Source organism: Anopheles coluzzii, chromosome 2, assembly GCF_943734685.1.
Source record: "Anopheles coluzzii chromosome 2, AcolN3, whole genome shotgun sequence".
Taxonomy (NCBI): Eukaryota; Metazoa; Arthropoda; class Insecta; order Diptera; family Culicidae; genus Anopheles; species Anopheles coluzzii.
In genome coordinates, this window is record NC_064670.1 from 6,042,627 (window position 1) to 6,070,244 (window position 27,618).

The 27,618-nt window shown below is 48.3% G+C and overlaps 3 protein-coding genes across 3 annotated transcripts; 1 reads left to right on the top strand and 2 right to left on the bottom strand.

Annotated features, from left to right (window-relative positions):
- Positions 1–7,902: 7,902 nt before the first annotated feature.
- On the bottom strand, positions 7,903–11,028 carry LOC120948023 (zinc finger protein 135-like). Its single transcript, XM_040363992.2, has 4 exons — positions 10,388–11,028; positions 9,728–10,316; positions 8,679–9,649; positions 7,903–8,606 (listed from the first exon to the last, which is right to left on the bottom strand). The coding sequence occupies exons 1-4, from the start codon at positions 10,563–10,565 to the stop codon at positions 8,365–8,367; spliced, it is 1,980 nt and encodes a 659-aa protein (XP_040219926.2). The 5' UTR covers positions 10,566–11,028; the 3' UTR covers positions 7,903–8,364.
- Positions 11,029–11,376: 348 nt separating this feature from the next.
- LOC120948022 (RNA polymerase II-associated protein 1) lies at positions 11,377–21,796 on the top strand. The gene is made up of 7 exons (XM_040363991.2): positions 11,377–13,429; positions 13,518–13,600; positions 19,514–19,748; positions 19,880–20,031; positions 20,104–20,716; positions 20,792–21,373; positions 21,465–21,796. The coding sequence occupies exons 1-7, from the start codon at positions 11,495–11,497 to the stop codon at positions 21,690–21,692; spliced, it is 3,828 nt and encodes a 1,275-aa protein (XP_040219925.2). The 5' UTR covers positions 11,377–11,494; the 3' UTR covers positions 21,693–21,796.
- LOC120948025 (general odorant-binding protein 69a) lies at positions 13,678–16,138 on the bottom strand. Its single transcript, XM_040363995.2, has 3 exons — positions 15,858–16,138; positions 14,086–14,362; positions 13,678–14,012 (listed from the first exon to the last, which is right to left on the bottom strand). Exons 1-3 carry the CDS (start codon positions 15,942–15,944, stop codon positions 13,912–13,914), a joined length of 465 nt encoding a protein of 154 aa, XP_040219929.2. The 5' UTR covers positions 15,945–16,138; the 3' UTR covers positions 13,678–13,911.
- Positions 21,797–27,618: the final 5,822 nt, after the last annotated feature.

Here is a 27,618-nt window from a genome sequence, read left to right on the forward strand (position 1 = left end):
GTATCACAACAAAAGTTCCGGAAAAATCATCCCTTCCTCTACCGATGAATGTTGCGCAGCATACACATAAAAAAGTAATATTGGTAGGGAGAAAAGTGCCCACCAAATCATCGCTAGGAATCCAGCAAACCACTACAGCCATACCCTCCGTGCAGCAACCATCTTCACGTAATCCTAATCAGCCAACAAAAAAAGTGCCAGAGCGATTCGTGTACCAACCACTGAAACAGCAACCAACATCGGCCCTGAAAAAAGTACCCCCAACAACATCCTTACCTGTGCAGCCAACCACTCTCACATCTACCGTAGTGCAACCACGAGCAATGCCACAACCGACCAAGCCACTTCCAACAGAACCACTTCCGCCAGAACCACTTCCGACAGAGCCACTTCCGGCAGAGCCACAACCACCCACGATTAACAGCAAGCTCGATGCAATAATGCGACAGCTAGATGGACTGCAAATGTCGGTGGAAAATTTAGATAAACGCTCCAGGCGGATTGAAAAATCAGTGGGGCTGGTCCAGGTAACGACCGACCAGGTGAAAAATTGTGTTTGCAATAGAGTACTCCAAGCCCATCAGGAAGAAGAATTTGAGTTTGAACTACTGAATAATGTGGAAGAATTAAAAGAATTTAATGAAAAGCTGTCTGATCCCCAGTACGAGGTTAAAATATTTACATGGGCGAACGGGCGCATTGCCAGCGAAGCTCCCGAGACGAGGATGCAGGAAGCATTGAACTTTTTGTTCACGAAGGAGCTTCTCGCGCAATGCAGCTGGACTGGTGGTGGCAGACCAGTAAAAAAATTTCCGTTTCGCGAGCTACGAAGGGTGGTAAAGCTTTTTAAAATGATTGGCAGCAATCGATTCTATGCCATCAATGAAACAATGGTTGCAAATTTTATCGGCAAAAAGCTTCGCTACGCTCCGGACCAGGTGAAAGCCGAAAAAACGCGGAAAGCCACAAATCCATCTTGTCTAGATGTCGAAGAAAATGTAGATGAAAACGCGTGAAATAATGTAAATATTGTGTGTGTATGTGTGTGTGAGAGAGAGAGAGAGAGAGAGGGGGGGGGGGAGGAGAGAATTTTGAATTTATGTAAATATAAAAAAATAATGTTTAGACGGTAATATGCAACGAAATATATTATGAATTTTCAACATGGAATACCTTATGCTTCTCTTTTTAGTGTTGAGAAAAAAAATATATTTTACGCCATACTATGAGGCACCGGAACGAACATGTAAATTTCAACTGTTTTGGTTTTTACCGCAACAAGTTTGAACTTTACCTCTTCAATTGGTATACGTACCAACGATGAAAGGTCTAAATGTAACATGTTTGCTCTCCGTATATTCATTATGTATGAAGAGCATGGATAGTCAAACTGTTCACTGGTTTCACTAAATAGATGGCAATGTACAACAATCGAACCCTGTTCGCGTGATGCTGTGCTGTACATTCCTATATTCTTATTTTTCAACATAAACCAGCAATTTTTTTTATCATTTTTTAATGTGCAATTAGCCATCACATAAGCAGTAACATCATTTCCTTTGTTGACTATGTACGGAAACGAAGGCTCGTTAGAGGGCCGTGCGTAGTTAATGTGTTGCAGCTCGGTTAACCTGTTCACAGCTTGTGCTAAACAATTTCTACCGTTTCGTAGTAAATTTTTGGGCTCTTGAAGATGGCTTTCAAATTTGTAGGCAGAAATGTTGTGTAGTGGTCCAAACCGAACAACATCTTCGTAAACATGCAACAGGTAATGGACATTACTAGACAAAAACGTGACGCCATAAACGGTGGCAAAATCGAAAACAAATTTTCGCAACATCTGATCTGCCATTGGCCAATCATCTTCGTATTCAGCTGAGCTGAACAGAGTCATGCCACAGAAGTACAGCATGAAATGGTTATACTCAACATCGCTTATTCTTCCCTTAAGGACAATCAAGCTAATGTTGTGCAAGAAGTAGTTGTACTCCAACCCTTTCCAAAAGCGTAAATATTTAAGGCTCCGCACACTTCGTTGAAACTCTGACGGCAGAAGCAGTTCCCGAATCTCGTTGGAAACTGCTTCGCGTATCGGTTCCGTCCACCTACGACTCGTTCCAAATATTCCTTCAGTCCAATTTAGCATTAGTCTGCGCGTAACTCCGTGATCTCGTACATGCAGAGGTTCTGAGGTAATTATATCTTTGATAATGTCGCAATTGTCTAGCTTAACCAAAGGTGTAGTGGTTTTGCAATGGTCGACGTATGCACCATTACAGAACTCTTCATGGGTCCGTCGCGCAGCACCAAACTGCCCGTAGTAGGTGCGTTTCGTTGTTGGATCCTTTGTGGTACGGGTCTTGCATTTGATGCACCCGTAACGAGCGTTAAATGATTTAACACCTGCAATGTGATATACAGCCATGAATAATCGTTGCGAAAGTAGAAGCTAATTATTCGTACCTTTGATGTAAGCTCGAGCTGGTGTATCTGCTATCATGGCCCGGAACCATATTTTATATGGGCGACCGTTTATCAGTAGTCCATTGGCTTGCAAGTAGTTTAGTTCCGTGACCAACGGTTGCAAGTAACCTTGAAGGCTTCCCGGCTTACTTTCCCCACAAAAAATTGGCACCGTCATTACCGGTACATTTGGCATGTCATGAATTCTCATCAGGATGGGCCAAAACTGAGTTAAACCACTTCTGTGAAGTGGTAGCCCATCCACAAAGAAAATTAGCTCCATTTCATTGACGTCCGGTGTCACAAGTCTAAAACAGCGAAGAAACCGGATTAATGTAATATGAACTGAACAAATGTGCCATTTGAGGGATCATCGTACCAGTCGCTTGTGCTACAACAATTATAATTACCTAAAGTACGATTTAAGGCTGCTAGCAATCCCCTGATACCATAATTGACCACCCGAGATAGTAGAGACCAGACTCCGTGTGGTATTCGCTGAGGGAGTCTCTAAAAAAGTTCTTGCATCCCTCGGCAGCTCAGGATGGTTGTGTTTGCGAAGCAAATCTAGCAACACATTTGTGCGGCGATGCGAAATGTTGGCCTCCAACACCCATACGCGAAGAGCATCCTTGAAGGACAAATCGTCGGTAAGGAAAGGTTGGTCACCTTCGTCATCTCCATCGTCAAATTCCGTTGCATTATTATCCTCAGGGTCCGAAAAAGACGCATCACTATCAGAACAGTGTGCAGCTGAAAACAAGCAACATTAAAAACACTGCAACAAATCCAATCATAGCAAACAATACCTAATTCATCCCCCGACAATGGAATATCATGCTCAATCACTGGAGCAGCGGATTGAGCAAGTGGCTCTGGTGTTGCTGTAAGAATTTTTGGTTAGTAATATTAGCATCAGTCCACCACGGTCCGTCTACACAAGCTTTTTACCAGTCGGTGCCGAATATTGGTAGCTACATCCTGCTTCCTCCATATCCATGTCCCATTCCCTTGCATATTGCTTCAACAAGCTATCACGCTTCCGATACGAGGAACCAGTCTTTTTATCACGCTGTGCTGCCATCGTAAAGTTTTAGTTTTTTCCAAAATTAACTGATCACGGTGAAAAATAAATATATTTGTGTTGCTTCGAGCTGCTGTCAAACGAATTTTTCAAAATGGTGCGTGCGCCAGTTGTGCCAGAAAGAATAAAACTGATAAAAGAACGAGAGAGAATGATTGAGCACCAAGGTTGTCATCGGTTTCCATAGGAGTCGCTCAAGCGCTGCTTGAATGTGTGTGTAAGCCGCCGCAGCTGTGAGTTGCTTGTATGGAAAAGGTCGCTCAATTCAGTCGGCTCTTGGTCAAATTGCTTGGTGGGTGGACTCTAGTGCATTTTGACAATTCGTCACTTGACGTAAGGTCCCCAGGATTCAAACTTTGTTTACATTAATTAAATTTGTTCATATAATTTATCTACCCCATTTTTTCGAATAAATATTCTTTAAAAATATATTTTGGACTTTGTGAGTTCTTATTTAACATTGAAACGTACATTAAAGTGTGTTATTTTGTGTTATTCTGTGAATTTATTCTAGAATTCTTTGTGTTTTCGTCATTTTTGATGATAAAAATTAAGAAATCATTATTTTTGTTCAATTTTTACATTAATTCCTCATTATCTACGAGCCGCATGGACAATTTACTTGAGATTAGAACTCATGCTAGCATGATTTTAAATTTCGTGCATAAACAAATCATCAAATCTTTTGTTAATATATTACGTTTTTTCGATAAAATCAATAGACACACTAAAATGCACATAATAACAAAGAAATCTGTTATATTTGCTAAGCTTTGTGTGCGGAAACCAATGGTCAACGGTTCTAAAATGACGTAAAGTCCCTCAACTATGGCGACCCCCCAAAGGCCCTAATCCACCACCTGATATTTTTAATCCACCTTGGTGATTGGCTCGCGTTTGACGTTTCATGACCGTCGCCAGCGACTCGAAATCGCTGCGAATTTCCCTCGCCGGCGACGTCGCTTATAAGTACTTGCGACGTCGGTTTTGACGTCTCCCGACGGTTTTGCGACGGTGTGCCTGTCCTTCTCTCCCCTCCCATCGGGTTTTGTTTACATTCCGCCATTTGTGTAATCACGCTTGGGCAGTAAAATGTGATAAAATTTAACCGACTTCAAACACCATGATTTCGCTTACCTTTCGTAGTTTTTCACTCGTCTGCATATTGCTTGCCGTGTGCCGGACAGTTGATTGCAAGCACGATCCGAAATGGATAAAACCGGGCGCCCTGGATCGTTGGGGACAGCAGCAGAAGGAGCGCTCACGGGAAAACCCTTCCAGCGATGCGTCGTGCGAGGCGGAACCAGTGGTATGTGACTGTCCGCCAGTGCCGGAGCCAGCGCCACCCTTACCCTGCAGCTCGGACGTCACCGAAGACCAGCGACTGTCCTTGGTTTTCTACCGGAAGCTAGTCAGGACGCTGTTCGCACGCGACACGCTGGTGGTCGATCCGGCGGCGGAAGATTTCCTCACAACCGGTCTGGCGATACGCATCTCAACCCGTCAGCTGGAGAAGCTGCTGGACGAATCGACCTCGGCCCGCGAGCTTAATTTGATGGTGTCAGCAATCTTGGAACAGTCGGACAACACCCGGCAGTGGGTAGCTTTCCGCGAAAATCAATGTGAACGTTTGTACGACTTTCTGATGCAACTGTTCGAGTCGCAGTTCTTGCAGTACATACTGCCAGTGCTGCTGATGATTGCCGGTTGCTACGCTATCCGGGTGATTGCTCGCATTACACATCTGCATCCCTTCATAGTGTTCCTGCTGCTCAGCTTAAGCATCACGGTGTGCAAGAAGTGGAAGGAATGCAACGAAAATTTGGCCCGCAAAACGTTGGAAAGCATGGAAGCTCCTCCTACGACCCGCTGGACGTCTATATTTGGAACGTTACGTTCCCGGCAGGATGGCGCTACGCCGCTTCCGATATGTGATCCGTTGCAGGTGCTGGTGCAATCAACCGTTTCGATACAGGCCGACTTCTTCAAGAGCATGTTCAGTGAGTTCTATGGCGCATACACCGAATACACAAAGGATGCTGGATGGGTTGAGAGATCAATAATCGGCCTACTGATGCTGGGATTTGCGTACATTCTTATCACGGCACTCGTTAACGTGGGTATAAGCAGTGGCTTTCAGATGTTCGGTACCATGGTTACCAACACATTGCGATTATCCGGACCAGCCAACAATAATGGCCAGCAGCAGCAGCAGCAACAACAATTGCCAACGGTGAATTTAAACTTTCATATCAGTGAAGGAGCCGCACGATCGATTTCGGTGGCCGAAATGTTGCGACAAGAGAGCCAGCAGCGAATCGAGGTAGTGTCGGAGGAAGTCGCCGCACCGGTGCAAGCGATTGAGGAAGCTACAACCGTGGAGGCAAACTGTTCGGAAGCCACCACTAAGGAAGCTACGAAGAAATCAGAAGAAGTGCCCACGGAAAACGCAAACGATGTAAAGTGATTATTTTGTGTTTAAGATAAGGCTAGTGCGTAATGCTTAGGTGTGGTCATTAATGAGATAAGTGCCGCCTAGTGCTGTCTTAGATTGTTAGTGCTTTCTTCAACGTGTATTGTACCCCATTTTTCTATGAAACAGTTATCAAATCGTTAGGGATAAGCTCTCCCCCTGTATATTATACCCGGCATGGTCCGATGTGTGAGTAGTGTAATCGTGCGCGGCACTGTAGAGCAACGCGAATCGAAACAACATGCTTCCGCTCACCATTCGTAGTGTATCGTTCGTCTGCATATTGCTTGTCGTGTGTCTTCGCATAGTGGATAGCAGACATGACCCGAAATGGATCAAAACTGGCGCCCTGGATCGTTGGGGACAGCAGCAGCAACAGCAGCAGAAGGAGCGCTCACGAGAAAACCATCCCAACGATGCGTCATGCGAGGCGGAACCAACGGTATGTGATTGTCTGCCTGTGGTTGAATCAGCATCGTCCATACCCTGCAGCCCAGACATCAGCGAAGATCAACGAATGGCCTTGGTTTACTACCGGAAGCTAGTTCAAACGCTGTTTGCACGCAACACTCCCGAACCACCGACGAAGAATGTCCACACAATCGATCTATCCCTACGCATCTCAGCGCGCGAACAAGCGAAGCTGCTGGACGAATCGACCTCGGCCCGTGAGCTCAATTGGATAGTGTCGGCAGTACTGCAGCAGTCCGACAAAGCTCGGCAATTGTCGCTTATCCGTGAGCAGCAATGCGAACGTTTGTACGACTTTCTGATGCAACTGTTCGAGTCAAAAATTGTGGACGGTTTACTACTGCCGGCGTTCCTGCTTATCGCCGGTTGCTACGCCATCCGGGTGATTGCTCGCATCACGCGACTCAAGCATTTCACAGTATTCCTGCTGCTCATCTTAAGCATCACGGTGTGCAAGAAGTGGAAGGAATGCAACGAAAATTTGGCCCGACAATCGTTGGAAGGCATGGAAACACCGCCTCCGAGCCGCTGGACGTCTATATTTGGAATGTTTCGTTCCCGAAAGGATGGCGCTGGGCCGCTCCCAATCTGTGACCCATTGCAGGTGCTGGTGGAATCAACCGTTTGGATACAGGCCGTCTACTTCAAGAGCTTGATCAGGGAGTACATCAATACATACACCGAAATCACAAACGATGTAGTATGGTGGCAGGCGCTACTTATCGGTCTGTTAATGTTGGGATTTACGTACATTGTAATCACGACTCTCGTTCCCATAAGCATTCGCAGTGGATTTGAAATGTTCGGGACGGTAATTTCCAACAGATTCCGATCATCTAGGCCACTCGATAATAATGGCCAACAGCAGCAGCAGCAACCACTACCAACGGTTAATTTGAACTTCAACATCCGTGACGGACCAGCACGATCGGTTACGGTGAGCGAAATGTTGCCACAGGAAGGCCAGCGCATCGAGATAGTGTCGGAGCAGGTAGCGGCACCAGTGCAACCACTCGAAGCAACTAAACCGTCTAACGTAGGGGCAAAGTGTGTACGGAGAAACCGGAAGATGTGACGACCCTGTAAAACCAAAGTGATGTAAAGTGATTAATTTGTGTTAGAACAGGGCGTGGATGTAAAGGCGATTTATGTTTGTGTCGGTTGAGATAAGTGACGCTTGTGTTCTTTGACTATGTATATATAGCGCTTGTCTGAATGTGTTATTGTAGCCCCCTTTCGGATGCGGTTTGCGAGATGTCCACAGCGCAAACAATCGTGTAATTTCTCTTTTCTCTTCAGATCGAATGCTTCTTTATGTTTGTTTGTAAAAAAATAATATCTGCCAATGGTGTGCTTTATGTTTCAAAATAATAATATACGTTCCTTTCGATTTTTTTTATAAAACGTGTCATTATTTCGTACGCTAAGGATAAAGTTCCATCTATTACTTCGTTTGGTACAGTTCGCGCATTTAAGTTTGTTAATGTTCAGTTCAGTATGACGTCAACGTCATTTTATGTTACGTTTATAAAATAGAAAATTCTCTCATCCTTTCTCACGCACACACACACACACACATACACACACACACACACACACTTGGAATAGAATCCGAATTGTCTCCTAAATGCCTCTTTTGCACTGTTTATCTAATCACTAGCCTATTAATGGACTTACAAGAATTCTGCTGAATTGAGCAGGTGGATTTAGATAAGATAGAATATCTAAAAAGTATACCTCACGCCAATAATCCAGTTCGCCTCGTCCCCATATGATTTTTCAATCGATTTGGTATCAAGACGCAAGACCGATCTCTGCCGCTGTTTGGTAAACAAACATCCTGTGGGTTTGCCTTCCCAGTAACCCTTTACCGTCATTCGCCAATCGAAACCGGAACGGTACCACTGTCCGATGGCAACTTGGAGCTTCCGGCGAGAAACGGTGCAGGATTGGTCAGGTGTATAAAGTGTGGATTGATAAGCCGAAACTGTTGCTCCTCGCTGCTGTTGCTGCAGAACGATACCATAGCGGGCAGAATGGGTAGATGTGCATCGTACAGTAGCGTACCACTGAACGTTTCTTCCTCGCAGCTCGACAATGCATTGCTGGGGAGTTCTGTGTAAAAGGAAAAGCGGGAGAAAGTGTAAGCAGACTTCTAGTAGTTACTTTTGAAAAAGCTTCCTCTACCTTGCGTGATGAGATCGTTGCAAACGCTGGACTGGTCCGCCATCGGGCTTCTTACACTAAAATCACAATCCACTTCCGGTTGAAGCAGACTACCACCGTTGAGCGGTACGTCGACGGCATTGGTGCCGCCGCCGAGCTGCTCCAACGGCTCCGGAATGCTAAGCTTCGATTCGTCGGACGGTAAGCACTGAAAGATGTCCTCCATCTCATCTACCAGCGGCTGCAGCAGATCTTCCTTACAAACTAGATTGAGATCAATGTTGGAACTTTCGCTAAAGTACGGCAACGATTCGTCCTTCAGCACGTCGGGCAGCGGTATGATGGGCCGTTGCTTAACCGCTGCTCGCTTTTTCCCCTTTTCGCCCGCACCACCGGCGGTTACGCTCGCTTCGGGCGGGGCCGGCGGTTGCTCCTTCTTGCGCACCACCCGATCGACGGGTAGCTTTTTCTTCGTCATAAACTTCGGCACACTGTCCAGCTTTTCGCCGGTCCGGTGATCCACCTTGTGCCGGCGACGGATGTGCTTCAGCCAGTTCGGGAAGTTGGTGAAATCGCGCGTACAATATTTGCACTTGAACGGCCGCAGCCCCGAGTGGATGTTGCTGTGCTGCCGCAGCTTGGAGCTGCTGAGAAAGCCTTTGTTGCACTCGGTGCACACGAACGGCCGCTCGTTGTTGTGGACGGCGGAGTGCACCTTGAGGCAGCGCTCCGTTTTGTAGCACTTGCCGCACAGCTCACAGCGGTAGGGCCGCTCCTGGGAGTGGTAGTTGAGGTGCCGCTGCAGGTGTGCCTTTTCGCAGAACGCTTTATCACACTGGCCGCACTGGAAGGGCCGCTCGGTGAGGTGCGTTTTGTGGTGATGGATGAGGTTGATCTTCTGCACGAACGTGCGGTCACACTCGGGGCACGAGAACTTTGGGCTTTCGGAGTGTATTTTACGATGCGAGTAGAGGCTACCGGTGGAAAGCAATCTGAATGGGGTGAGAAAGTAAGAAAGAAAAAAATTAACTATTGCATTTCGAGCTTGCAGATCATTGCCGTACACGTACTTTCCACAGTCCGGACACTCGACCAGCTGCTTTGGTGTGCGATGAAGCTTTCGGGAATGTTCCTTGAATTCGGCCTGCGTAGCAAAGGTGGCATCACAGCGGGGGCAGGGTATGACTTGCTCGTTTCCATCGCCGCCATTCTTTGCCGCATTGCGCTCCTTGGACGTGCCGGAACCGTTGCTGCCAGGGGGCTGGTGGATGTTTTGGTGGCGCGTGAGATCAGACTTTTGGTGGAACGTTTTGGAGCACTCGGGACAGGTAAAGCGCTGGTTGGCGCTGTGCCGGTAGCTATGCAGCTGGTACGCCCGGTACTGTTTGATGCGCTTGTCGCACACCGGACACTCGTAAACCGGTTCCTGTTGATAGTTGGTGCGATAGTGCAGCTCATACGCCGCACGGGAGGTAAACGTTTTCTCACAGTTACAGCATTTGATGGTCACTTTGCTCGGCTTCTTATCGTGCCCTTCCCGGTCCGCCGTTTGCTCGAGGTTTCCTTCCTCTACCGCCTTGCGCAGCGGTACACCGTTCGTGTCGAAATACTTGGTGGGGGAAGGGTTTTGCGGTTCCATCACCAGCTTCAAGTCATTGCCTGAAAAAAAAAACAAAACAGCAGAAACATGAAACCACTGCAGCATATTAACAGGCAGCGACAATACCTACCACCAACGAGTTCCTTTTGCTTGCTGCTACCATTGACAATGCTTTTCTTTACTTTCTCATCCTGTGTTGCCGTTTTAGGTCCTCGCGGGGGCGACTCTTTCCGTTCTTCGTGCGATATTTCCGGCGGGCACTTCACCGTAACCGCATCTTCCATGGTGTGTTTGCCCAAAAGGTGCATAGGACTTGTAATGTGCCCCTCCCCTTCTAACCAAAATCAAAACAAACAAACCGGGAAATCGCCGCAGACGGACACGAATGCAATCAAAACACCACACACACACACACCCTCCGCACCCAACCGCGAAAAGTGAGGTTAGGTTTGGTGCGAGCGGAAAAACTTTGCCCCCGCTTAGATTGCCTTCAACTGGACTGTATCGGCTGAACTTTATGCTCCCCACACACTTGTTAACTTGCGCAACAATATTACACTAATATTATCCGGAACGGTTGCATAGAACACAGAAAAAAACGTATTATTTTACACACAACATCAAAACAAACAATCACTGGCGAGTAGCCATCTTTCTTTTCCACCACTTGCTCTTCTCCCGTCCCTTTTCTTCTTCTTCGTTGGAGAACTGTCAAACGATGCGGTTTGTTTGAGCAGAGTGACCAGAAATACCGATTTATCTGTATTCCTACCGATTTTGTATATGTTTACAAACTCACAGATGAGCCCCCTAAAACTACCGATTTTTCATTCGGTCGTTTAGTGGCCGTTTATTGGATTTGTGGCACTTGGGTTACCAATTCATACAAATAATCGAAATAGCTGCTGGCAGCACATTCGATTTAGCACTGTCCTAAGCGGCCGCGAGGAGCCCCGAGAACAGGGAGTCCCCAACGCTCAGAAGCAAAAGTGCATCGAAATCATTCGTTGGGTTAGAATTCCTAAATTCACTCCCCCCCCCCCCCCCCCCCCAACACCGGGTCAACGCTTCAAAACCTACCGAAAATTATCGAATAAATATTAAACTCCTACCGAAAACCGCCAAATTATTCTGGCCACACTGTGTTTGAGAGCGGCAATAAGCGCGTAAATTGTAAACAAACAGTTTCTTCGCACATCGTACGGTGAAAAGAAAGGTGATTAGCGCTTCCGAAAAGATGATTAAACGACCCTCAAAAAAGGATAGTGAAAATGAGATCCTGCGCATGCAGCAAGAGTTCTACGCGGAGCAAAACCGGGACGTAAACTTCCAGCCCGCAGCGAAGGTTGTGCGGGTGCAGCGCGATGGCGAAACGCCGGCAGCCAGCAGTTCGTCGTCCTTGGCCGGTGGAAACGTCCGCCAGTCGGAGTTTGCCAAACGCCGAGCCCAACGGCTGCAGGCCCAGCAGGCTACAACCCCAGCAACCGCTGCGGAAAACATGGCTACCGATGATGAGGCAGAAGCGCCCACCGAAGAGCAACCACCACCGTCGACGGAATCGTTGGTTATGGGAGAGGTTGTGGAGCGAAAGCCGGAGCAGACGTTTGCGGCCGATGTAATTCCGTCGACGGTGGAAGGGTCGTTCCCGAAGACGATGCACATTACGGCATACCCGGCAAAGTCGCAGGCGGATGGACCAAAGAAAAGCATTTTTGCGCAAATGATTTCCAAGGGAAAGGCGGCCCAACCGCAGAAGAGTGAAGCGGTCGAGTCGAAAGAAAAGATCGAGTTTGAGGAGCCGTCTGGCAGCGCACTGCTCGAGGGCTGGGACGCAACGGAAATACACAATGAAAACTTACGCAAGCTGAATCAGATGTCGATCGAGGAGATTAGCAAAGAGAGAAGCCACCTGTTGAACACGCTCGATCCGAAGCTGGTCGAGTTTCTTAAAGCGCGTAAAAAACCGACTGCTGCTGATGCTGCCCCGGTTGCTAAGGAACCTGCTCTGTCTGAAAAAGCAAAGGAAAAGTGTAAGCCGGTGGCGAATGCCGGTCTAGTTCCCGCCGGCATGGAGGTGCTGAAAGAGAAGGGCTCGGAACAGTGGATCAACTTTGACGTGCTGGAACCGGAGAAGCTCGAATGGACCAAGGACATTGAACGTAGCGTGAAAGAGCTGAAACCGGGTGAATCGTACGAGGCGCGTTTCGATTGGAAGGGCGTTTTGCAGCCGTACGTGGCGGATATGAACCCGCAGCAAACGGACGACCGGGAGCTGTACCTGCACGGGGAGGACGCTCAACGGCCCGGTTACACGCTGCAGGAGCTGTTCCGCCTGGCCCGCTCGAACGTGCTGCAGCAGCGTATTTCCGCCCTGGGAGCCATCGCCGGTATGCTGAACATACTGAACCAAGGCTTTTACGATGGCGTACTGGAGCTGCCCGTTTCGAAGGTGTTCTTTTTCCTTCGCTTTGCGCTGGACGAAAACACACCGTCCGTCGTGGAGGTAGCTTCCCGTGCGCTAGCCAGCCTGTTCTACAACGATACCGACGAGATTCTGCTCGATACGGTGTTCGATACGGAGTACGGTATGGTGCAGCCGGAACTGGCACTCAACATTACGCACAGCCACGAAGAGGAACGGCGACAGCGCGAGCAAGAGATGGCGGCAGGTTTCGGGGCGATGAATCTTAGCGGAGGTAAGGGATCCCGCCCGCCACGTAAGGCCCACTTTAAGGCGAATCTGCCCGATCCGGACGATCCGGACGATGTGCACAATCGTGAGACGATGAACGATTTCCATCTGGCCGAGACGGACCTGATGGAGTGTCTGGTGCGTACGAACATACTGGAGCGCATCCGGTACATTCTGTTTGCGATGAAGCCGGAGGGTGCGACCGTCATCAATTGTACCAAGATATTGATCCGTTTGGCACGCACCAGCGAGCAGATGGCGCTGAAGATTGCGACGAACGAGGCACTGATCGGTGGGTTGGTGAAAAACTATCTTACCTCGATCGAGAGCCCGGAGCGTGAGCATCAGCCACAGCACGTGGTGTTGAAGTTGGTGCGAGTGTTGTGTGGCTATGGGGCCCATTTCTATGACCTGTACCTGAACCGGTTTCACGTGGTGCAGCTCGCGAAGCGTTACGTCTTCAGCAGGAAGGATATCGATGTGAGTAGCGGAGGGGAAGCCGAAAACGTTGCCCAATACTTTACTGTATGCTAATAATTGGTTTTGATTTTGCTTTTTGGTTTTATAGATGAGAATGATTCAAGTACAAATTGAAGCATTTCGGTTCTTTCGTTTGCTGTTGGACTGTAAGCCGGACGACGAACTTTACAGGTAGGTGGAATTTCGTTTTAAACCAAACAAACACATTTCTTTTCCAATCTTACTACGTAAATTAATAACATCTACAATTTCTCAAACATCTTGTCGTTTAATGAAATGATTAATAGCTGATTAATGCATTGCTTAATAACACAAATCACATGGGTCCTGTACGCGTTGGTTGTCCTTTACTGTTAAACCTAGAGCAAAATTGCCTTCCCTAGCATGGAGCTGCAAACGTATCGCTAATGCTGAAACTGTACATTAAGTGAGATAGAAAGGTAAAACAAACACATTGGCAACGTTGGTCACGTGCTGCCGATTCACTCCAGCACCAGTAGGTGGCAGAATTTGATCACCTCGTCGTGCGCATTGAAATAACATTTGACCGTCTCGTAGGCGGTTTCGCACTTATCCGGCGTTACTGCAGCAAAAAAAACAAACAAACCAATTTTATCATTTCATCAACCCTGCAAAACACGTCCACGGTCACTTACCGATGTGGCTACATTCGCGCGTTAAATGGTCCACCGCTGCCTTCACGTCGTCCGGGATGATGTAAAGCAGCCGGTCGAGCAGGATGCGCCCGGTCGCCTCGTCCACCACGTCGATCTTGTCGAACAGGCAGTGGATGTAGCACTTGGCGGCCGGAGCTGTCGGTACGGTTCCATCGAGACAGGTGCGCAGCTGCTCCTCCGAGGCGCCCGACTCGGCGATACAAATTTCGTGCAACATTTTAGCCGGCTTTTTGTACCGGTCCGGTATTTCGAATGGCTGTCGACCGGTGGCGAGAGAAAAGGGATGGGAAGGGAAAGTTAGTCCGGTGCAGGAACCAAAAAAACATACTAAATACGACACTTGGGGAGAGTGTTTGCTGACAGAGCCCAGCTTGGCACTGAAAAGGTAAAACTAAACCATTCGGCTACTGTGATGTCGTTGGGAGCAGAAATTGAGGGACAAAATCGGGTTTAAATTGAACGTTGGTGCAGCACGACGTGGAGACGTGTTTTTCCCCCTCCGTGAACTTGTCATGTAGCACTACGGGAGACGAGCAGGAAGGCTCAGCTGAAACCCGCACCTACTTCGATGTGCACTTTGCTAGATTGTATGAACTTCAGTTTTCGACGTGTTGCAATATGGTAAACGAAAAAGTAGTCGCACCAAACTAGCAGAACGTGTAAATATTGAACTTGTGTAGCTGCAGGACATCCCCCGGATCCGGTAACACCTTGTTCGATAGAAGTAAGAGGGGGGAAAAAGTAACGTTTCCATTCGTTGGTAGAATCACAAAACCGAACGCTCTTTGCCGGCTGCTGCAAAGAGCCTTATGACGCATAAGAGCCCAAACAAGAAGCAAGGAACTACGGTAGCATGGTAAACGAAAATAAAGAAACTTCTTCTCGCTTGCAGATGCCGCGCCGGGAAGTTTTGGGGAAAGTTTGACACGTGGGTAGCAGCACTATCGTATGGCATTGGGTGGGAAGAGGATCATGGCATTTCCCCCGATGTGCGACATCGATAAACGCTCGGACGTCGTCGAACGCATAAAGCTCATTAAAGGCCACCGTGGTCGGTGATTACACGGAAGTAGCACCATAATTCCCGGGAAGATTGTTATCCCCGTGTTGATGTTTTCCCACCAATTACTTTCGAATCGTGTCGTTGTATCGCGTCGTCCGAGGCGTAGACACTTCCCGGAAAAAGGGAGCTCCTACGGTCGAACATCATCATCGATGCTGTGTTCCGATGTGTGATTAGCATGCTGTGTTGAGAACCGTCCCCAAATCAGGCACGGAGATAGGGCAAAACTTTGTCGTAAGAAGTTTGTTTTTTACCCAAAGCAGTGAATATTTTCAAACTCGGTTCGATGTTGTCGGTAGAATTTTCGCCCCTTTTTTTTGGTTGTACGTTGAAAGTGAAGTAAAAAGTCACGCATGAGCCAGCGTGTTGTGGTGCTGTATGTGCTCCCCCTCCCTCAGAATGTTGTTTATGCCCGTGTCCGGGGAAAAAGAACCATAACTTCCGTGAAAGGTTACGCTTTTGATGCGGAAGCGTGTCATGGTTTGATTTTTTAGATTTCTGTTTCTGAACAAGGGGGGGGGGGGGGGGGGGGAGGCAAAACTTTTTGCCCAACAAATCCTGTTCCGTTTTGTAACTTTTGCGGTATCTTTTTCGTATTCGCACAGATTGGAAGAAGACGACGCGTAAATCCGTATGCAAACAGCGTACGGCACACACACTATCCAAAACGCGTGCTTATCAAACTTACGGCCGAAAGCACAATGTACATCGTCAGCAGGACGAGGACGACGACCAGGTTGCTCATCTTGTTGCGCGTATTCGAATATTCACACATCTTCCACACACGTACGCAGTCACACTTCCGGCAGTTTTCGCAGCTTGTTCGACGGCATCGGCATGATCTGATCCGACACCACAGGCACAGGCACAGAACACAGAGCGCAGAGTTCACGGCGTGGCGTGGAACGTTTCAATGTAATACGCGAGAGAACAAGTGCGTTTCCGGCGGCGGCGGCGTATACGGTGTGCTTTTACGCAAATGTTGTCACTTCATCTGTTGCGCTGGTCGGTTTTTATACGGGTGGGGCATGATTTGGGAGGTAAAACTCAACACGAATCTGCATATCATTTGCGTGAGAGTGCAACTTTAACACACCGACGCTCGTCAGTGTGATCATTCCGTTGGCCAAGTGCTTCCGGCGCTCGGAATTGAGGGTTTTTTGAATATTGAACAATATTTCCGCTATGTTGTAAGGTTGTATGTAACTTTTAAAGAGTTGTCCCTAGAAGACGGTGCAAAACACTTTGCAAAAGTGCAACTGCAAAAACAGAAAGCTGTGTGTGTGCGAACAATGACACAACAATCAATTACCGTCGGTGCGTAACGAATGACCTCCCCCCTCACGCCATCCCATGTCCACCGGAAAAGGGGACAGATCATAACCAACCACGTCGATTACCGTCGGTGGTTCAATTGAATATTGATTAGAAAGTGGCGGTTTCATCGAGATGATTTCGCTTCCATTTTCGTTCGGTAATAACAGAGCACGGGAAGGCTGGGTGATGGGAGTGATTTGCATAAAACACCCTCTCTCACCCTCTCGCCGGTGACGTCCTTCGATAAATCACGACTGCACCTGTGGCGTACACGCGCGAACAGAGTTTCATTACGCAGCCAAACATTGCGCCGTGGAATAGTAAAACCGAACAGTTCTGTCGGGGTGCGCGTGTACTGATTGCGTGATTTTTGTGTGCGGGGTGCGTTTGGTAATGGTGATGGAAAGAGAGCTGTTTTTTAGGGATTTCCTATGAAACCCAGCCGATGTTTATTGTTTGCCATAAATCAATACGTAACACCGTGCAATTCAACATCGTGGCAAGTTGTCAGAGCTTTGGACTGCGGCACAAGTGTCCTGAATTGGTCTTAATGGTGGATCGAGCCACTTCAGTTACGACGTGCAAGGGCTTTACTGAGCCTTTGAAAGGTATAAAAAGGACTTTACAGGGATTGATAGAGCGATGCTATGCCAGCTGGTGCGCTTGCCGATAAGAGAATTGTAATATTATCTATTACAATATAAATATATCATCAACGAAATATCATCAACGTTGGATGGGATCTTCGTCGTAATCGCGTAGGTTAGTAAAAACATGTTAAAAGTAAGGTGCAGCTTCAAGGTAGCTTCGTGACGAGTGACTTGAGAATAAGTATTTCCTTGAGAACCCCTGAAAGTATTTCCTGTTTTTAGTATAACCCGTTGGCCAGACCATCCTCTGCAAGTCATCCTAGATGCTGGCATGCGATGATGGTATAGAAAACATTGATGTAAGGCTCTCCTATATAGCTAAAGGCTATCAAAGAAAACTGGTGGTAAAGAACCTGTGATTTTAGATAAACGAAGCGAAAATCAAACAAATGGTAGAACCACCAGTGGCTCTTCTAACAAATTCAGACCCAAGTAGGAGTGACATACAGATATATATAGAACGCAGGTTTGACGCCGTTCAAGATTTCACCTATCTCGGGTCAAAGGTCAGCATCGTTAATAGCATAGATGCAGAGTTACGCGAAACGATGCTGGCTGTAGCTCTCTTCCATGAACCAGTTGCTATGGTTGAAGTTGGGACTATATCGTATGTTTATAGTACTAATGCCTGTGAGGCATGGACACTGTTCAATTCTGAGGAACCCCAGTTAGTCGCGTTCGAAAGGAAGATGCCTAGAAGGAATTTTGGGCCCCGTATGTGTGGAAGGACATTAGAGGAGCTGCTACAACGACGAGCTATAGGAGCTATAGCATATCAAGCTCGCCAGGCTCTGGTAAGCTTGCCATGTTATACTCATGAAACCGGACGACCCAGCCCGTAACGGCTTGTTCTAGCCCGTGGTCGTCCACCATTACAGAGGCAAGATTGTGTGACCTTTAGACTAAGGCGCGGGACTGTGAGTGGGCTCGGATACGCCTCTAGAAGGTCAAGACCTCAAATCAGTTGTAGTATCGGATGAGTAAGTATGTTGACAAGACAGCGTCTTTACCGTCGGACCAAGATGTTTTCATAGCTTCAGTACTCGGGAGCTGGGCTGACTTCAAAAGGTTCTCCGATGCCAACATGTGGAGGTTTAGTGAAGATTTATTGAAGGTATTCTGAGGAGCTTGGTAGTTGTTCTGGATACCAAAAGAGGTCATGTAAAATATTTCTGAATGAATTCAATTTTGTTTCGTATCAGTGGAATGACAAGATCTTCTGCGATATCAGTCCTCCAGGATGCTCGGTCTCTGACTGCATCCTTCCATCCATGTAGACACCCGATCTCCGTCAGGTTACGCTTCACCTGGTTCAGCCATCGAGTTCGCTGTGCTCCCCTGCGCCTTATGCCGAATTGGGGATCGCTGTCGAACTCCATCTTGGTGGGGCATTAGTCCGGCATCTTCGTAACATGCCCCAGCCATCGTATCCTACCAGCCTTCTGCACCGTCTGGATGCTCCGTTCGCCGTACAGCTCGTGGTTCGTCCTTCTCCTCCAAAATCCATGCTCGAACACACCGCCAAAGATGGTCCGGAGGATGCGTTACTCAAACACGTCCAGATCGTTTGCATCCTCCGCTCGGATGGTCCAGGACTCGTGTCTACAGAGGACCACTGGGCGAATCAGTGTGCGATAATTCTAACATTTGGTGCGGGCTCAAAGTCTTCTGGATCTCAGCAGTCGGCCAGAAGCAGAAGCTCGTAGTATTGACGATTCCCCTTCACAATGCGTCTCCAGATTTCGCTGCTGATGTTGTCCGAAGTAGCGACCGTTCCAAGATTCTTCTTTACTACCTCGAGATTGTCGCTGTTAATGAATACACTGCTTCCCAGATGGTCTGAGTCTCCGGCACTTTTTCAATCTTATCCCTATCTTATCTACCGATCACAGATGTCTATATCTTCAGAGCATTTTAGGATATATTCTGACTTATAAAAGTTCCATACAAAAGTATAAATGACCCTTTCCAATGCCAAGTAGAAGAGGAGCTAATCAAGCTCATCCTCATTTAGGTGTCCTGTGATATTAGCAAAATGCCTAAAGAGGTTTCCATCCACACTCGCAAGGACATGGTGACGGTTTGATGATTCTAACAAGCCTGGTAGAACTAATTTAATCACGAATCTAAAAGAGGTGATTTTATTCAACACCAATCCCCCAAAATGCAGTCCGTTTCCACATTCCAATGATCCTGTTGTTTCTGTGTACTTCAAAAGCTTATCATTGTGGCCACTTCCGCCTACTACGAACAGTTTGATGAGCAACCATTATGTGGCTCATTGCTTCCCTTATTAGATGCTCAATCGTTTCGTTTATTCATACTGCTCACCTTTCCCTTCCCCTCTCTCTTCTTTTTCACCCTCCACCACCACCAGCGATCTTTGGCCCGCCCTGTGCTACCTGCTCCAGTGGCACTATGAGCATCTCATTTTCGACGAGAGTGGCCCATTTATCATCCGCCAGCATGCCGTCGCCTTGTTAGCCCTAATTGGCCCGGGGCTGCAGCCGGATGCAGTTTGCTCCCGTGGCGATGCATCGTCGTTTGGCGAAAAACTGTTCGCCTGCTGCTCGAAATGGTTCACCGCGGCCGAACGGAACGGTGCTAACGAGGTAATTAATTATCCGAGCAGCAGCGCACTCGGAATAAAATAAGCTTTGCTGACACACCCGCAGAACGATTTTGGTTCGAACATCGCGAGGAGCGTGTTAACTTATGGTGTTGTTCTTCTTCTCGTTCTCAGTTCTCGCAAAAGATCCTGCTGGCCGGATGTCTTTGGATGGTGGGTCGAGCCCGGACAGCGGTTGGGATGGAAGCGTACAGAACGTTCCGGGCGAAATATCTCGCTCCCTTCGTGCGCAGTTCGCGGTTCCGTGAAATCATCCAAACAATAAAGTATGTTTGTGGTGCTGTGGATAGGAATTACTTCGATACTGACAACGCTTTTTTGTCCAATATCCTCTAAAGTTCATCTTCGCTACTGCTGACGCACTTTGAAGACCGTTCCCAGTACGGTATCGAGTCGCTGCCAACGCTGGGTGCGGTACAGGTGCGTCGAAACCAAACCGTCCCGACACTAATCGTCACGAGCAGCTATCCAGTGTTTCTGCTCCATGCGCTACTTCATCTAACCGGGCAGAAGAAGGAGGAACTGGAGGAGGTGGACACACGAATGCGGGAAGACATCTTTGGGAGTGCTTCGCCCCACCGGTCCTACCTGGAAGCAGTCTGCCGACGAACTCATCATGTGGAACAGCAACAGAGTTTGATTGGAAATTGGTTTGTCCAAACGATCGAACAGCGCTATCTGCTTGATGTGTTGGAGTTCGGTTTGGTGGACTCTCCGGCAATGGAGTCGGAGAAAAGCGCAGTTCGTTCGTACCGTCTTCAGCTCGCGTTCTTCCTAACCTTCTCGCTTAGTGAAGCGTTTTATCCCGCAATCGTGAAGCTGTTTGATGATATCATTTTCAAGCTCGACTACTACGGCTGCCGGGCGGCGGAGCTCGCCGTTACCGGGGCGGACATGCAGCGGTGGAAGTTTAACTACAAACTACTGACCCAACGCGCGATACAGAACGAGGTGGGAAATTTCAATCAAACATTTACTTCGCCCTCCCAAAAAATCGATACTCTTACCTCTGTGTTTGCTCAACAGGTCAATCTCGCACCGGCACGGGCCGGATTAACGGCAGCAGAATGGAAAACGCCCCTTCTACGGCGCACCTGGCCCTACAGTCCATTGTACCTGCTGGTGGAAAAGCTGGAGAAAGGTCCGGCCCACCGGCTGGAGCAGCTTACCGAAACCGCCATCATTGGGAGTGGGTTGCGGTTCTCCGAGCTACTGGAACGGGCTGGCGGTGTTTCAATTGCCAGCCCAACCGAACGGTTGATGTATCTGATGGCAGCGTTTCTTGGCCCGGACTCAAAATTCCTCGAACCGGACCTTTCCGCGCTGATCGAACGGCGGCTGGCGGAGCTGCGGACCTTCGCCGGGAAGGAGGCAGGACAGCGGAAGGAGGTGTTTGAGTTCGAAACGGCCAAAATGGAAAACCGTAAAAGCTACTACGGGCTGTACCAGCTCGCGCTGGACACGTTCCAAAGCTCGAGCTACGGGCACGGTGGGTTCGGGTGTCTGCTGATGGTACCGCTCGCCCAACGGTACGACGTTCGCTGGCGCAACATGGTCTGGTCGGAGTACGTTGCCGTGCTGCGATTTATCACCTGTGGCGAACGGGAGGTAAGGAAGTCAACTTCACTCGGTATCGATGGGTGGTTCGATTTGATTATCCTGCTCATTCTCTATCTCCCTCTCTCTCTCTCTTTGTCAGCTGTTTGGTGAGCTGGAGGAGTACTTGGAGCCGGCGGAGACGGACATCGTGCTGCTACGGTCGTACGGGCAGGCACTGAACTCGAACCTGCTACGACCCGGATCGATACCGCATCGGGTGGCCAATCACCACGTTCAGGCGTACCGCTCGAAGGTGAAAGTGATGCCGGAGCAGGAGCAGCAGCAGCAGCAACAGGACAACGGTAGCAGCAGCAGCAGCAGCCGGTGAGCAGGAGCTACTGTCACTAATGAAAGCAAACGGTGCGAGAAAGTATCGGGTGCGATAAATAAAGCGTAAATTACGCTGGGCCCTAGTTGGTTGGCCTCTTCGCACCACCAGCACCAGTGGGTGTGTTTTGTGTGTGTGTAGAGTGGGGTGGGATGGGGGATGTATCCGGAGGTGAATTTATCACGCGTCCTTGTGGCCTGCTTTTTGCGAGTGAGTGACACGCTCGAGTGCCACATAAGCTTTAATGGGCTGGGAAAGAGCAGCCACACTGGGTGTTGCAGCATTGCGTAGCGAAGCCGCCTAGTAAGGCTTAAGGTGCGTTCAGCTGGTGCTGGTGAAACAAATGCCGGAACATTATCATTGCGTATCTTCGGTTCGTTAGCGCTTCGCGTAATGCTTTATATAAATCATCATTCAAATACTATGGATCGCTGGGGAATTAAAGGCAATATCCTTGCTGCTTGCGATGTTGAATGCTTCCCACTAAAGAGAGAGAGAGAGGGAACTGTAAGTCATATTTATTGTATCGTATCGACCCATTTGTTCGACAATGTCGTATGTCGAAGTGCCATTCCGTGCCCTCTATGCCTTCTCGATTGATAGAGTCTGGCGTCCGAAGGGCAGCATCCGACCGGGGGGTGGGCGCTGCGACCGATAATACTGCGTTCCAGTGTGCTGCGACAGATTGCGCTTTGTGGTAGCTGTTTTGCACCACCTTTAAACCGCTTCGTCCCACAAGCTACCCCTCCCTACTACATGGTACAGCGTAAAGCACGCGCGTTCGAACTTACCGAGGCGTGAAGCTCGTGGCATTCCGAAGGATGAAATTTCGCAATGCTCATCTCCCCCACGGTCCCCCCCCCCACGTTGTCGTTGGCGTATTATCCGTCGCGGTACCGAAATCCCGCCATCTCGGCAATCGGTTGACTGACTTTGGGCGTACGGTCTCGGTTGTGATGCTGCTGCTGTTGGCACAACGCTTTCACGCTTCCATGCCGAACGGAAAACATCCGATTCCCAACCACCCGAATGGGTATGGGGATGTGGGATGGGGAGGTGCATGAGACCAACCTTTCCTTTATCCCGCCGCATGTTACACCTTGCGAGGAGTGTACTTGTGCCTTGGGCTTCTTCTTTTCATCGAATAATGTACTTGTGATGCTATCGAGAGTAAGAAAGTGGTGGAAAGTCTTGGGCTGATAAGGCGCATCCGAAAATAAAGCTACGCTAGCTGGGGTTGTGTCTCGATGGGTGAAAATGGGGAGGGGAGGTGGGTGTTTTCGCGCTCGACACCCAAGCACGTGCAAGCCAGAAGCCCGGTGTCGGTTCGGTGTCTCTCCAGGTCTTCAGGAATCGAACGATAAAGCAGATGAAATGGGGCAGAGGGAGTTAGAAAAAAGTTACACGCGGGAATAAAAATACACGCTGCCAGAGGCGCTTGAGCTGTCCTTTGCTGCTTTGGTTCTCCCGCGTTTGCCGTCACCTTGGGTGAGATAATTTAATTTAAAGATTACATGTCTGGAACTGAAGTGCGGTGGTATGCGGCCCGGGTGTATCGTGTTCCGATTGTAAGACAATAATCCCACGCTGGCGCTTTTGTGTTCAGCTTCCTGTAGCAGCGATCAATTGTGTGTGATAAAACAAAAAATATAAAATCCTCAGATAATGCTCGTGACAGGGAAATCCCAAAAATAGCTCTTGCTGTCGCTTGGTAAAGGCCGTTCCGGTGTCCTGATTTTATAAAAATCAGGCGAAAGGGATAAATTAATTCATAAATGCACACATCATTGTTGCAGCAACAATCGCACTGCTCCACAGCCCCCTGGAGTGGTCCAATCGATCGGTTAATCATGCATTCACACTAAACGGTTAATTATTCCCGCCCATTAAAAACGGCGACAACATCACATAATCGGCAAACAATATTGGACGATGTCTGTCGGACGGGCCAAAGAGCCATCCATTTATCATTCGTGTGCAATTAATTATCATCAATTGGCGCTTCACGGCGTTCAAACGATGAATGAAACGCTCCGTAACGGGTACTTCGGTGTGAAATCGGATTCCGAGATGAGACGTCGTGTATGTCGTGAATGTGTGTCACTGAAGCATCCCACTCCACCCGATAGGATGACTCAAATAGCGCTCTCCCCCCCTAAAAGGGGTCAAAGATGGGGTGCTAAGGTTAAGTGCTTAATGTGTAGACCTGAGTCGGTCTGTTTGAGGGAGGGTGGTGGGAGGTCGAATTAGTCACGATGGAATTGACACCGCCACCAATACCCCGCGCGCGCTGTTGGAATTTGGGTGTGCCTAGCACCAACGCGGCAACAAGTAGCAACCAGCACAGTTCGTTGCCTACTACAACGCTTGTTATGAGTTTTCTGTGTGTGTGTGTGTGTGTGTGTGTGTGTGTGTGTGTGTGTGTGTGTGTGTGTGTGTGTGTGTGTGTGTGTGTATGTGTGTGTTTACTGTCATGTTTCCATCGCAGCATGCTGGATTTGAGATGGAGTATGCATGCAACCGTTCTTGTTTGGAAGTTGTTGTCGAAGATGTTGAAGACTGTTGTGTGTTTTGTTCGGAATTAGTCAAACAGACCAGCAGACCGCCTGGTGCGCGCACAGGTTAATACTACGTACAAGTGTTTCCAATTTCGTGCCACTCCAATTGCTCGGGGTTTCGGCATTCAGCTTCCCTTTGAACGACTTGCAAACCGTGGCAGATGGGCGCTTACCGTTTTCCGAGTTCTGCGCCGAATGTTGTTTCTATTTCGGTACAACATCAAAGGGCAAGCAAGAATGAATTTAATTTTCAACATTGAATTACAACCATTTACGGGTAAGACCTGTCGAACGCTTGCCGTGGAGTGGCTTTTATTTTGGTCTTTTGCTGTTTCTTGTAAAATTCATTTTTAATCCTCCATTCCAGCAACAGGAGCCTACAAATTGAATCACCCTCTCGGTTGGCACACGAAACAACTCTCCAAAGTATTGAATCTTATTTAGGGGTTTGTTTTTTGCTTCCAACTCATCGTCTCATTTGGGATTAATTACGTAAGACAGACCTTCCCATCAAAACGTTACTAACGGTTTAGGAAAGACATTGAAACCACCTGCCTATATGAGTCCCACATCCCCCATCAAGAGAGCAGTTAACCCCCGGTTCTGACGTCACATAGGCAGCATATGGGAGCATATTGACTTCACGTGCCTTGGTGACCTGACCGAACGGAGCAGTGCGTGTCAGTATTGAGTTTCGCATGTCGCGCACATCGCACCCACCACCATCACCACCCACAGCCGTCACAGTGAAATTTATTACAATTCCCTTGTAACGAAGAGAGCAGGCACTCCACAGCGTTGGTAGAAGGTTCATGGTTTTGCGAAAGCAAAAAAAGGCTGCTAATTAATCATCATCAGGAGAAAAAAGACGAGGTATGTTGGGCTGTTTCACCCAACACACACACGCACAGAATTGGGACTGTAACCGTATAGATCCCTCAGCATCATCTCCGTTGCTTGGTGTGGCAAGCCAACACCACCATTGCTCACCAGCACATGTGATGATGACCCATCCATCCAGCCGGTCGAATCGATTTTCTGCCCATCCCAAGGACCCCCAAGCGGCTCTGAGAGTCAATGAAGTCACGTGCCTGGTCCGTCGCTGTCGTTGTGCTTTGGCGCCGGGTGGGGGATACAGCCGGTTGCGTTTTGGTCTCACGTGAAGCCTTTCGAGAATGGTAGTCAGCTGGCAAATCGAGATCTAAGAATGATGTAACACTGGGCCGTCGTTCGTCGAGGGCTTGCCAAGCACGTCTGGCTGGGCACACAGACGGCCAAGAAGGAACCGAAGCGTGAAAATGCTGTGTGATGCATTTTTTACACCGAGTGCACTTTTAATAGTTTCGTTGACCGTGAAACAGCGAACGGTGGCGCGGACACGATAGGATGAAAGCAAAGCATAAATCACCCAACCGGTTTGCTGATTGATGTTTTGCTTTCGGGGGTGAGCATTGCATTAAATTTGATGTTACTTCATGCGGCGCTGCTTTAAACTTTTACCCGTAGATAATGCTATGCAGGGAGCGATAGGTTGTTTTCTTTTTAGGATTGTTTATAAAGCATAATGTTCGAGGAACAGAGAAGACCCCACCCAAAGAAAGAAGATGAAATTGAATTCATATCGTGCTGCGTTTCAAATAAGGATGGCATAATTCGGTTCGAATGTTATGGCTAAAACGGCCGATAAACAAACAAGTTCGGGAAGGATACCGTGGCAGAATGCTTAGCACAAAAGAGGCCCTTTTTGAGTGGGAAGCGCAAAGCGAAAGCAAAAGCTTCATGGAACTTGGCTTCGATTCCACGCCCACAGAAGTAACGATGCCGTTCTTCTACTTGGAACAACCTCGGAATGCGTACCCAGTACGCAAGCACGTGTCCAGGATCGGATATGTATTGGGTAAGTATACGTTTATATTGTTTGCAAACCCTACGGAATCCGCCCAGTCGCCGCAGCACGACGTTGCATAAACAAAACGCCTAAAGTTATGCAACTGTCATGGCAAAACTAGCGCTTTTAGATAGTGGCTGTTATTTGCTTAGCTTCTTCTACACATAATGCAATTTTAAGATTATTTGTTTCTTCGTTTGCACATGACGAATGTAACCATAATGGAAGGTTATGAAATGCCTTTCGTATTACTCATAGCGAATTTCCAGCAATGGCGAAACAGGAAGTAGTAAATACGAGCCATTCCGTCACCAACCACTGGCCGTCTTGAGATGGTGCATTATTATTGTATGTTATTTAAATTTATAACACTCGACAGTAATAAAAAGCACAGAAAACAAAAGATAAGCGACACACTGCTCATACACCCGGTAGCACACCATCTTCTGTGGTCGTGTGTCGCTTACAGCTAAAGAGGACCAAATATATGTTGCCAAATGGCAAAGCGGTGTTAAAACGGGCCGCTGCCAAAATCGGTTCCAGTTCGTTGATATTCTCCCGGCAGGTTCGCCAACGGTGATCGATTCGGTCGGCGCACTTGGCTGATTACGATTCATTGAACCTGGGAGCTCTCTCTCTCTCTCTCTCTCTCTCTTTCTCTCTGCCCTGGCCCGCGGCGTGTTTATTTTATCGCGCCCTTAAATTTTGTTTACCACCACTCACCAGTGACATCACAATTAATTATTCTCTAACTCTCGTTGCCGCCGTCGCACGTGCTACGAGGCGGCTCGTTCGATCGAATGAATGAGGGGCTGAGGCTCCGATTGAGACGATTAGATGAATCAATTTACATACAATCATCATTGCCTGATTGCTTGCCCCCGTGTGCTAGACATTAGACAGAACCGAGGCGAGGGACCGAGCTGCAGCGCACACCAGAAGCGTTTCTTCCCAAGCGTGAGAGCTCATCCGTCAGTTTGGATTAATTATCGCATGACAAGATCGCTTCGCACGTGCTTCCGATGTTATGCTCTTGCCTGGCGGAACCGTTGCCGAGCCACAGGATAAAGGGGTTAGTGTGCATTTGGGGTCTGGCGACCGACCGACGCCAGGATCCGGAAGTGCGCGCGGAACACTCTGCGCAAGCTTCAGTGTGTAAGGCAACGCAGACCGGGCATGGTGTTAGTGCCGCGCTCTAGAAAACGCAAAGGTTTTTTTTAGTGTGTGCTTATGCGTGATTTTGAAAACATGAACTGACAAAACGTCAACTCGGTAACGCAATCAACAGTCACTACTTTCCCCTTATCGCAGCAGGCGCAGTGAAATATATTGTTCTTGTCCGTTCCTGTTCGTGTGCGTGTTTCTATTGTTTAGTGTGTGTGTTTTCTACTATATTTTTGTGCTGTGGTGTTAGTTGGGAAGGACGCAGGGGGAATTCCATTCGCCGGGTTCCAAACCGGGTTCTGCAGTGTTGGAACAT